General features: G+C 45.3%; 1 protein-coding gene across 49 annotated transcripts in view; it reads left to right on the top strand.

The window, feature by feature from the left end:
• The window catches only part of Ank3 (ankyrin 3), a 624,211-nt gene that overhangs the window by 411,287 nt on the left and 199,976 nt on the right, over positions 1–12,948 (top strand). For 27 of the 49 annotated variants that reach the window (XM_087597740.1, XM_087597733.1, XM_087597711.1 and 24 more), the window contains 4 exon segments: positions 198–296; positions 6,075–6,260; positions 6,944–6,967; positions 8,183–8,281. In XM_087597740.1, the coding sequence (XP_087453866.1) occupies positions 198–296; positions 6,075–6,260; positions 6,944–6,967; positions 8,183–8,281 (408 nt within the window). 49 annotated transcript variants of the gene reach the window in all.

Here is a 12,948-nt window from a genome sequence, read left to right as displayed (position 1 = left end):
GTGATTATGATCATGAATTACATACGCTTAAACAATGACCATGGTACGGGGCTGCTGCGTGTGGTTCTCTAATGATTATAAACGTTTGCAAAGAAGGATCATCGAAGCCATTTTATTCGAGCACTCCTCGGAACGTGCACGTTTGGCCCCAGCTCAGCTGGAGCAACTGACAGGACTCTTGTATTCTTCTTTTGCAGAATGGCTTCACGCCGCTGTATATGGCGGCCCAGGAGAACCACCTGGAAGTCGTCAGGTTTCTTCTGGACAATGGTGCCAGCCAAAGCCTGGCTACAGAGGTGAGGCAGCTTCTGTTCTGCCATAGCTAAGTGCACGTGTTCAAAAGGCTTTCATGTGAGCCTAGAGCTAAGAATGTTCTCACTAGGCTTTCAACCGCTGCTGTTGGGTGTTTAACGTGTTGACTTTTTTTTTTATGAGATGCCCTAGAAACTCTATTTTTAATCTTTGAAAAGTCTCTCACTGTACAGATATTCTTTATCTGCTCAAGTTCCTGGTCTACCCTATAATTAAGCTATCGTTTTAATTCTTAATGTATTTTATTAATAATAATTTTTACTTCTTAATAATCTCGCCTCCAAGGCAACCATTTAGTGAATATTAACCATAAATGTGGTTTTTTCTAGATTAGTGTTAAGCTAATTAAAATAATTGAATACATATATATATATACACACACACACATATATATGAAGTTAACTAACTAATTATACTTAATCCATACTTCCAAATAAGACTATTATACACATTTTACTACCCAATAACAGTGGTATTTGTTGGGGGGAATGTCTTCTACAGTCTTTAATAAAAAAATTACTTTTAAAATAAAAATGATTTAAGCCTCTGGTACTGTTTTAGGAAATGTAGATTTTTTTTAAATCTGTCAATGGGCACTGTCATCACTGATCAAACATGTCCCTCAAATTTTGTTTGCCAATAGTAAAGAACTGAGCCTTACACATGCTTCAGTTTTAATTCAGTAGTGAACTCTAGTAGATAGTTGGTTAGCTCGCCACAAAGTCACCGCTCTGGCCAGGAGGCTGGCGCGACTTCTAAGTGATGCAGGAAGGAAGGGTATGCGAGACTGGATGTTTCTCACCCAGTCTTTGACTTTATGCCTTCCTGAAAGCCCAACAAATGAACAAAGAGACAGTTCATATAGAAGACGGCCAGTGGGACATGAATTCTTATCGGGTGGAAGAAGGAGATTCAGTCTTTGGGCCTTGAGTTTAAACGGGAAAGGTAGTGGAGAGGAAACGAGCTACCTACAACATTGTTGCAACCAATAAGCAGGCCCAAGGTGCTGAGTACCTGGTGACCTCCAAAAAGTTAATGAATTTGTCATTTGAGGAAAAGACTTTCTGCTACAGATAAAGAATATAGAAATAGTATCCAGGACTGTTAGTGGAACTCACAGTAACAGTTTCTAAAAACTGAACCAGGCCTAAATATGCACCCATGGAGCACTCATCAGTAAATGTTGGTGTGCCCTTCTGACGGTATGCTACCCAGCATTATTGAGAATGAAAAAGACCATGTGTACTGATGGAGCGATAATGTCCACAGTGGGCATCTTCTTATCACTGCCTCCAACCTCACTTCGGACCCTTCCCTTCTGTCTGGGATTTCATCATGAGAATCTATTGTCTACCTGAGACTATTCTTCAGTCTAGTGAAGGAATGGTTACTTTGAGCTGCAGAGATGGCTGAGTGGTTAATATCACTGGCCTGCTCTTTGGGAAGACCCGGGTAATATTCCCAGCACCCACAAAGTGACTCACAATTACCTATAACTCCAATTTCAGGGGGATCTGATGCCCCCTACTGACTTTTGTGGGCACTGCATGCACATGGTAGATAATACATATGCAAACAGAACAGACATTACACCTAAATTTAAAAGCAATATACCTTTTTCAAGAAAATAATAAAGGTGTAGAAAGTGTTATCTTTTAGTAATTTAACTTTGTTTTAGATTTTTTTCTTTCTGCATTTAAAGACCGTGGCCAAAAACAATGTAAGGAGAACAGAGTATACTTCACCTAATACATACAGTCCGTCATAAAGGAAAGTCAGGGCAGGAAGCTGGAGGCAGGAACTGAGTCAGAGGCCATGGAAGAAAACTGATAGCTGGCTTACTCCCCAGGGCTTGCTCAACCTACTTCCTTATACAACCCAGCCCACCAGCCTAGGGTGGTACCATCCACAGTAATCACTAACCAAGAAGATGCTCGCACAGACTTGTCCATAGGTCAACCTGACGAAGGCACTTCTCAGTGGAGCCTTCTCTTCTCTCAGACGACGTTTGCTTGTGTCAACTTGACAAAGGAAACCTAACCAACGCAGATTTTATATCATTGTTTATAGGGTTTTTCTTTTAATGTTATAGCAGGGTTTATTAAGATTAAATTAGTGAGAATAGTTATAAAAAAGCAAACACTAGAATTTCCATATCTTTGCACGAAGAAGCATGATTACAGGACTAAGAATATCTCAAATTAGAGGTCCTGTCTCCATGGAAAGCAAACCTGCTCTGTGCAGAAGAGCTGGACAAAGCAACGTGAAGCAACCGAAAAGGCACTTGTGTGCCGTGACAGCCAGTTAAATAGACTATGAGCACACATTTGGAGGCTGAGTTCAGTCAGGGGACTTATCTGCCTTTGGGCAAACAGCTGACTACTGCCCAAGGCTCTTTCCTACTAGGCCATTTTTTAGTTTTATGGAGCAGGCAGTAGAGGAGAGACCCCTATCTTTTTTGTAATTGTTTTATTATAAATAAGTACCCTGTCGCTGTCTTCAGACACACCAGAAGAGGGCATCGGATCCCATTACAGATGGTTGTGAGCCACCATGCAGTTGCTGGGATTTGAACTCAGGACCTCTGGAAGAGCAGTCAGCGCTCTTAACCACTGAGCCACCTCTCCAGTCCTACCCCTATCTTTTAACACAAGTCACGCCCATGTCTTTATGGGGATTGCTCACACAGTCTACATAGATAAGATCTGACTCACCACAGACAGCCGATCCTTCAGGTGACTACTTTCTTCCTATCCTTTTAGTATTGGAGACCCAAAGAAAATCAATACAAGTAAACTCTTTTGCTCGTAAGCCATTCAAAATGGAGTGTTGCTTTCTAATTAGCTATTCTTTTAGCACCCTTTAGACAGAGCTCTCTGTAGGGAGGGCAGCTGAAGGCTACATTAAATAGCAGATTTTTAAACAGGATTTTATAATTACTAAGGGACGGGATGGGCCCAATTTCTTTTCCTCTTTTTTCTTCTTGGTGATGCTAAGCATCCAATTCGGGGCCGGACGCCATGCCAAACACCCACTCTACTGCTGAGCCACCCCTCAAGGGTTTGAGGTGGCTGTGCCCAGGAAGCAGTCTTCTCATTTCTGCGCTCGGCATATGTTGCTCCCTTGTGCGTTTTGCCAGATGAGGTGAACTTAGCTTGTTTCGCTACAAGCAATCGTAAAACCCTTGGTGCCCGTCACTCCTACCGTGACGGTGATGCTGTAGCCAATACCCAAGGGCCAAGCTCCGCCCCCAAGAAGTCCTTTCTGACTTGACTTCTCTTAAGAAATCAAGCAAAACCAGAGCTGCAAAGTTTAGCAATTAACACCTCAAATCGGGGGTAGGGGGGCCGCCGGGTCCTTAATTGGCTTGTTCTAGAAGCGTGTTCTTATTGGTCCTAATCGGATTATCTGCCGTGCGTTTTCTGGTGCCCGAGCTCTGTGGTTCACAGTTCGTACCAGTGAAGACGGAACTCTTTGTTATGGTTCAAAGCAGACCTAGGCTGTCAATGCTACTCTGACCCTGCTTCAAGGTTTTCAACGGGGTGCAGAGTTGACGCTCCACACGGATTTTCTGTAATCACATGCACCTACAAAAAAAAATGCATGGGATTCCTGGAGAGAGCACACAATAGTAGCGTGCTTGCCGGGCATGCGCTGGACCTCAAGTTTAACTCACCTGTACTGTTTCGATCACAAATTGCAATGAAAAGAAAAAATCTAAATGTTCTCTAGAGATAATGCTTGGTTCGTCTAATCATATCTTTATATAGATGACGTACTGGGATGTTTATGAAAATGACTCTTGCATTGGCCCTCGTATATATAATAAGTAATCATATATATATGTGCATATATACATTAATGTATATAAAATCTTGTGTTAAAAGATTAAGAAGTAAGCTTTTGAATTATATTTTTTTTCTTTTCTTTTTTTCGGAGCTGGGGACCAAACCCAGGGCCTTGCGCTTGCTAGGCAAGTGCTCTACCGCTGAGCTGAATCCCCAACCCGCTTTTGAATTATATTATGCTGTATTCTACACACCATGTGTATAAGGGTGAAGTTATGATTTTATCTTGCTGTTATCTTGGTTCGGTCCTGCTTGGTGTCTCACTAAAAATTATAGAAGAATCCTTTTCCTTCTTATTTTCTTGGGTAGTATAATTGAGAGAAATGAGTAGCCAGATCCTACAGAAGGGAGTAGAGGTGGGAACCAAATACAGGGAGGAGAGACAGGCCATCTCCTTGCCTCCTGATTTGATAATGGAATCACAAGAAAGTTCTATCTTCAGAAGGGAGAGAGCAAGTAGGAATTCCTGCACACACCTTCCATTAGTGGTGAAACTCGTGGATGGGATCTACACAGGAAGAAACCAGGCAGAATTGTCCCTGATGGTCCTTGTCTGGTATTGTGCAATCCTTGAATATAAACATGGTGGCGTGTACCCAGTCCAGCGAGGATGGAGGCTTTTATCAATTTTCCTGCAAATGACAAATGTCTTCGTTAGCTTTCAGATACCCAGGTCCCTCCTGGGCCTCGCTGATACTCTACTGACACATTTGTACCAGAGGACTACAGAAATAACCATGACCACAGTAAAAAATAAATAAATAAGAAAGCTTGCCCATCTATTCGCCAGTGAAAGTCATTTTTAGCATTTCCTTGGATATATAAAAATGAAGCCGTGGCAGAAGTGACTTGTACGACATTGTTGGGGTGTTTCCTCCTGTGTTTGTTCCGTTTTTTTCCTCTGCTCAACAACACACCAGGCGAGATTTAATGAAGCTCTGTGGAATCTATAACTGTCTCTAGTTGGTCACGTCCCAGGGAGCCTCAGATCGTATACGCACAATGTACAGAATATGCATTACCTCCAGAGAGATTCTGAAATTCCATTTCAGTGAACTCCTGGAAGCACAGGCACCCTCAGTTCAGCCGTGGGGAATACTGGGACATAATGGACAAAGAGTCCATGTGTCATACAGAAGGCTTACCGCGTGTGGGGATCTGTCACCTTGGCCTGGCTCTGTAGTCGTAGCATTTGTGTAGACCAGAATTGTGGAAGAATACATTTCTAATGTTCTTGCCGTGAGAATCTTAGGCATTTGAAATGGCAAGTGTGCTTAGTGACTTAATTTTGAGATTCCATTGTATTCGTAAGTCACATCCTATCCTCCCTGTAAATACACACAGTTGAGATAACTGTTAAAGCCAGAGACCACGTGATTGCTCTGTAATCACCCTCACTGCTTAGAGAGGCCAAGAGCCTCTCACACAGGCCTTTCTTAATACGGTGACGTCCACACTCTCTCCCAGACATAGGCTACGTCATGGGTCCTCACCCCATCGTTAACGTATCAGGAAGTTTACAACTCATTTAAAGTTTCCTTTGAAAGCTTTGCCTAGATCGAAGTTAGCAACACTATTTCACGAGATTGCTTTGTGTATACTGACATTTGGACATCATTTCTGTTGACATAGCTAGCACCTTTCCATATTTTTAATTCTTTCCAATTAGTGTGTAATTAGTAGCCTTGGATAGGAAAAAAGTTCACAAACAGAAACTTCTTGGTTTTTTTTTTAACTTGAGTATGTATACATGTGTTATTATAGAAGTAATTAAGTCATGGGTATGATGTGCTTAGTGCTTTTAAAATCTGCTAAACCCTAAGCAAACACTGGTCCTCGGCCATCCCTGATTTGATACTGGAATCCTAAGAATATACCTACTTGGCTGATCTTGACACATCCTTCTGTCTGCAGGATGGCTTCACGCCATTGGCCGTGGCTCTTCAACAAGGTCACGACCAAGTCGTATCCCTCCTGCTCGAGAACGACACGAAGGGAAAAGTGCGCCTCCCAGCCCTCCACATCGCGGCCCGGAAAGATGACACCAAAGCGGCAGCTCTGCTCCTACAGAACGACACCAATGCAGACATAGAGTCAAAGGTAGGGCCCAGATCACACCAGCCTCACACATCCCTGTCTCAAGTCACGTGGGCAACCTTCGGGAACACACGGTCTCCCTCCTGGCAAACTTGTGCCAAAAGAAATAGGGCATCACTAAAAGGGATGAGAACACATTTCCCCGTGCCAGCCGCCTCTGTCACCCCCGCCTCAGCCTGAGAAGCCAGAGAATGCTGTCCGTGCCGTGTCGTCCTATGCATGCCGAAAGGGAGGCACCTTCCAAGGAAAAGGATTTCCATGCTTCCACAGTTTCCTCCCTTCCCGTTTCAGGAAGGGGGGGGGGACATATTAAACAGTGCAGCTCAAACATGAGAAGCACGCTACAAAATGCTAGCGAGCGTGTGTGCAAACTTCCAAGCGGTTGACCGCCATCGCTGTGGTGATAGGCAGGGTAGCCAGGGCTGTTGAGCTGTGGAGAGCATGCCTCATGGGAAAGAGCCACAGCCATAGACGCCTGTAGTCTTGCTTGGAAGCCAGTAGGGGGGCAAACGGGGCAACGGACTAAGTCTCTGTGTAGCCGTTCTTTGTGGAGTCTAGCTTTCTTCCTGCACCCGACCCCTTCCATCTTCATCCGGTAGCTGCCATGAGCTTCCTGCCGTCCACGTCACCGAGTGAACTAACCGTTCATTTTTTCCTCCTCTTTGCCTCCCAATGTGTTAACCTAGATGGTGGTGAATAGAGCAACTGAGGTATATAATATATATATCTATATGTATCTGTCTCCGTTTTTGTTTTTTTTGTTTTTTTTTTTTTGTTTTTTTTTTTTGTTCTTTCGGTTTTTTTGTATAATCGGGATCCGCTTCGACGCTTTTCCATTTCCTAGGTTTGCTGCCTCATCCCCCACCCCCACCCCTCCTTCTTTGCATTGCCTTCTGTAGGCTAGAATCCTGCTTCACCCATCCCCTGGCCCCGAAGGAGCATGTGCGAGAGCAGTCAGCAGGTTAATTGCCAGGGCTTTCTGCAGCTGAACTCTGGCATTGGGAAGGAAGACTTAGGACTCCTCGAAAATACCCATGAGTATTGTGACAGAGACAAAGGGCTCTGATACTTCTGATGCTTACCGGCTGTACCTAAAGCTGCAGACACCCCTGTCGCTCCACTCCTCCCGGACTCGGTCTTTAGGGTTCTGCATGACACTTAACCCTCCGCGGTGTCAGCAACAGGAGAGTTTCTCAGAACAGTGCAACCTGACCCACCTTCCATGAGAGGCAGTGACGGCTAGCATGGCTACGAAGCTCGCTAACGAACTAGACACGCATCACCTCCTTTAGGTTCCGATTTGGCGGGGGATGGGGGAGACGAATTGCTGCATGTTTGACTTGGTTTTTTTTATTTAAGGAAACAAAATGACCATGGCAGAAAAGTAGCCATAAAATTGTGTCGCTGAGCAGGGAGGTGCTAACAGAAAAGATGAGCATCTTGGTTCTTTGTAGAACACGATCTTCCTTGGTGTAAAAAAAAAAAATCACCTTATGGGACTAATACCTCTGCCCAACCCCAAATTGCTTCAGTCCTTAAGACTGACATTTACTGTTGGTTCACGTGAATTGTATAAGCCAATTGAATTTATTTTCAAGAGTCTCCAAGGCCAGTTTTTCTTTTACCTGCCTAAAACGGTGGTCGGAGCCACATAGCTGTGAACTAGAAGGGTTTTTGAGATGTTGGCCTCTGCACAGTTCTGCTAGTGGATTCCTTAAATTCATGTCTCCATCCCTGGGATTGTCCCGGCTCTCCCTCTGCCTGCGAGTGTGGGCTTCCTTAGCAACCCTACAAACCGTTGACCCTGGCCAAGGCCTAGCACAGACCGGAATGTGGATCCCAGCATATTTTGCTCCCTCATTTTTATCTGAGCATAGGAAGAGCTAGAAGGGACCAACCAACCATTTGTTATGTTTTCTTCACAGAGTGGCTTCACCCCACTCCACATAGCTGCCCACTACGGGAATATCAATGTGGCCACGTTGCTGTTAAACCGAGCGGCTGCCGTGGACTTCACCGCACGGGTGAGTACGTGGCAAAGTGCCGAATCTTCAAGGGATCTCAAATGGCTTTGATAGGTAGTATGACCTTCTAGCCACTGAGAAATCAGACTTGTTACCTTATCTGGCATACTTCTCGTTATTATATAAGGATGCTTGTTTCCTAAAAAAGGGAAGGTAAACAAAGATTGGGCGTGTATGTCAATGGGATGGATCACAGATAATACTCTTATAGAGAAAATACATGTAAGTAATTGTAAGTCCAACAGCCGGGAACTGTATGCAGTTGTCCGTGTGAGCTATTCTAGAAGTGTGAGAGATTATTTGGTTGCATGGGTATGGGAGGGGCCCCCCAAGGCCCCACTCCTGACCCTGTCAAAGAAGCTATTGGCAATTGATAGTGCCTAGAGGAAGAAGAGGCATTTGCAGCCATGAAGGGTTATCTGTGTTCCAGTGGATGACCCCAGACCTATGTGCAAGGTGGCACTAATTTGACTCAATGTGATATTTTTAAAGGAGCCAGGGACTAAGTTGGTGGAGGGACATATTGGAGGATCCAAGTAAAGTTGGAGAGAGGATATCGGAGGGTGGTTATGATCATGACCCATTGTGTACATGTGTGGAATTCTCTGCGTGTTGTAAGTTCAATATTTGTAAGACGAGTTCGTTGAAATGACAAAAGGAAACATCAACTCACTGTCACGTCACAGAAAGTTCAGGACAGAACACCATCACCATGGCACCCCCACATCTGACCACCACAGCCTCTAAGGCATTATCTTTGAGGCAAGAGCATCTTCTAGAAAGATGGGCGGAGGTGAGATGGGCCGGGCTGTGTGGCAGTAAAAGTAAAATGATCTTTGAAATCATTGGTAGTTGGGCAGGACTAGGCCAAGCATCTTATTTCCAGAAGAAAACTTAAATTCACCCTTAGTTAAACAGGCAAGGTAGGCTTAGCCCTGATCTTGGAGCCAGTGGTTAAGAGGAAGCAGGATTTCAGACTCAAAGAACTAAGTTGTATCATCTCCATTATCTTAAGGCGGTTGGCCAGCCCTCTTATGGCTCATTAATTCTAGAGAAAATTCATGAGCACTCAGGTGGCACCATGGTGAATCGTCACTGTGGCCATCCATGTATTGAAAAGCTTTGCTGGTTTGAGTGGCGAGAGAGAACAACTTCTCATTTGGAAATCCGCTAGTACCTCCATTTAGCTCCGAGTCTACCTTTGACTCTCAGAAGGGCAACCTCGGAACTCTTCCACAAGCCTGCATTAGCACTGAAGTCCAGATTCGGCCTTCTGGGTTTGTCTGTATAATTCACAGTGTAGTCAAAACCTAAGGTCTTGCCTTAGGGTTTCTATTCCTGCACAAAACACCATGACCAAGAAGCAAGTTGGGGAGGAGAGGGTTATTCAGCTTACACTTCCACATTGCTGTTCATCACCAAAGGAAGTCAGGACAGGAACTCACACAGGGCAGGAAGCAGGAGCTGATGCAGAGGCCGTGGAGGGATGTTTCTTACTGGCTTGCTCCCCCTGGTTTGCTCAGCTTGCTCTCTTATAGAACCCAAGACCACCAGCCTAGGGATGGCACCGCCCACAATGGGCCCTCCCATTCTCGATCACTAACTGAGAAAATGTCTTACAGCTGGGTCTCATGGAGGCATTTCCTCAAGGGAGGCTCCTTTCTCTGTGATAATTCCAGCTTGTGTCAAGTTGACACACAAAACCAGCCAGCACAGGTCTTTTAATTAAGACATTTGGAAAGTCCATGTCTGGATGTCTTTGAAGCTGGCCTCTGCCCTTATTGAGAAAGTGCCAGTTGCTGCTGAGAATAAGTTCAGATTTGAGGGGATGCTGAAGCGAGCGAAGAGAGAGTGACACTATTGTCACACTCCTTTAGGTAGTTCGAGCGTGTCCATTTCCCTCCCAACAATGACTGCACTCTCATGATGAGCGCTGATCCTTTGTTGATTAAAGGTCGATGGAAACCTCAGACCTGTGCATGTTTAACCTCGCCTGCATCACCCAGAAGTGATGTAAAACAAGATGCCAACTTGTGTTGCCATAAAACATACCCATTTGCTGCTTTTTTGCTAGATCCAAAGATCATCCACCCCTAGCCTGTCCCAGTTGACAAGGCCTCTCAACACTGTGTGGGTCAGGCTGAAGTGCAGTTGGGTCATATTTTAGGCATAGGAGCCTTACACTCTAGCTGCCACCCAACAGCCTCTACTTCTCTTTGTGGGTGGTGATGGATGACTGACTGCCTTTAGGGTGTCAGAGGAGACTCTTTAGAAGAAGCTTGCCCATCTAAATTCTAAATTCCCAATAACTCCATTATCAGCAATCTGTCATTTGCCCTAGGGTAGTACAGAGGCCTCTCCCGCAACACAAAGGCATATTTGGTCATGGTTTCTCTCTGGAAAGGAGCAGGTTAGCTTTGCAATTAGCGTCACATTCACGCTGCTCAGGACAACGAAGGCTTCGGAAGCTGGTTGATTTCGTGTGCTAAGAACCAGCCGCAAATTATAACCACAAGCCACAGATTTGAGAACCAGGTGTGGATGGTGGCGTAGGAGACATTTAGGGTCAACTACCGAACAGCAGAAAGCAGCCTTTGTCTTTCGGGAGGGGAGGCGTGGGGGTTCCACCTGCTTACCGTGCCTGGGTTTGAAGGAGGACTGAACTGTTGAAGACTTAGGTGGGCGGCGGTGGCAGTGCTGTGGGCTGGAGAAGGACAGAGAGTGGATACTAACCAGCCAAAGTCAGATGAGTAGGAACCAGGATAGCAACTGCAGGTGTAGGTGTTTCTGAAACCGACAGTGGGGAGACACAAACCAGTACGACCAAGGGGAGCCAAATGGAGCCTCCCCGAGACACTCTGATACCCAGTGGGCAAGACAACGCCATATTTCATCATCACATTTCCCAGACTTGCATCCTAACAGTTTTGATCTTCGCATTGTGACCTTGCCCTGTATTGGTCAAGTGCCCCAGGGGACACCTTCAGTATGTCTTCTTGTATTAGCTACGCAGTTAACCGGCACCATCCCCAGGTCCCCTATAGAACTGTTAAATGCTGCAGTGTGAGTGAGAGCTCTCTGAAGCCTGAACTGAGTCAGCTGTGACAGCCCTGAGGCCGTGCCTGACCCTCATTCTCATTGCAAATCCTCCCCCTCTTGGGGAAGGGAATATAACTGAGACACCTCGGAGGTCCTACCGATTGTCATTCCAGGAAGGAACACTTACAGGCTGGGGTGAGCAGAGGTCAAGTCACATCGGGTGGATATTTGTCAAGTCCCTCCTGTTGACTGAAGGGGACTCACCTGTCCTCCTGCTTAGCTTTTCCTAGTCTGACCCGTGAAAAGGTTAGAGGGTTTGTTCTAGAAGATTCCAGGTGGCTTACGGATGAAAACAGACAGAGCAGGTCTAGAAGGATGGAGCTGAAAGGAAGTGTTTGTTGGCAGGTGGCTGCGATGAATTGGGGAAAGACCTAATATAACATATAGATTTCAAACCTTTAATATATGTTCCCATGGGGGCTGGAGAGATGGCTCAGTGGTTAAGAGCACCGACTGCTCTTCCAGAGGTCCTGAGTTCAAATCCCAGCAACCACATGGTGGCTCACAACCATCTGTAAAGAGATCCGATGCCCTCTTCTGGTGTGTCTGAACACAGCTGTAGTATACTTATATATAATAAATGAATAAATCTTTTAAAAAAATATGTTCCCATGTATACATGGAATATATCAAGGAGTATAAATATTTCTATTTTACACACTTTATTGATTCGATGCCTTAACAATTTCATGCCTACATATATACCTACACATACATATAATGCACTGTAATGTTCTCAGTAAACACCGGTATCTAAGGATCTCTGGGGCCTTCTGAAATGAGTCCTGGTTATAAAGACCGACGCTGGTATAGCTGTGTCATGTGACAGATCTACTTTTCATTCCTTTGAGAACCCTTGGAACCCAAGTGAGAAGAGAGCTGCTGAATCATGCCCTTGCCACCTGAGCCATTCACGAGTGTGACTAATTTTAATTTTCAACTGAATGCACAATGTATATTCTTTGGACTGAGCATGGTAGCACAATAAACAGGCCGATCTCTGCAAGCCTGAGGCCACTGCAATCTACACGAGCAGTTCCAAGCCCGTCTGGGCTATACAGTAGGACCCTTAACGTTTCATGCCCTACCTTTCAAGAACATTCCAGGTGTTCAACATGTGCCTATAGCACGCAGCTTGTGTAGTACATGCATGCCACTGATATGTAACACGTTGGGACTGTCAGAGAAGATGAAATGTGTTCGACCTCGTTCTCACCCCTCCCCAACCCACCTCCCACATCCCAGGCCTGCCTTCCCTATGGTGGCACAGTGACCTCTGAATCTCACCTGCCTCTCAGGAAAGGTGTTTGCTCCCTGCCCTGTAGGTTTCCGCTCCTCACTAGTCTTTGAGCATCCTGTTAGCCCTGTTTTGTGCACCTCGCAACCCTGTTTGGCATGTACATCGTGCAGTATCTGCAGAGACCACTGATATGTGTAGCTTCCCAGACGTCGCTCCACATGGACCTCTGGGCTGTTGACTTTGACGTGAGCTTCATCCTCTGAGCCTTCCAGAGACCTCACTACGCAAAGTGAATACACTTCTTACAGCCTCAGCTCTTCGGAGATAA

The sequence above is a fragment of the Rattus norvegicus genome, chromosome 20 (assembly GCF_021556685.1).
Source record: "Rattus norvegicus strain SHRSP/BbbUtx chromosome 20, alternate assembly SHRSP_T2T, whole genome shotgun sequence".
In the NCBI taxonomy this organism is placed as follows: Eukaryota; Metazoa; Chordata; class Mammalia; order Rodentia; family Muridae; genus Rattus; species Rattus norvegicus.
Note: the sequence above shows the minus strand (reverse complement) of the source record. Positions and strands in the feature narration are given on the sequence as shown.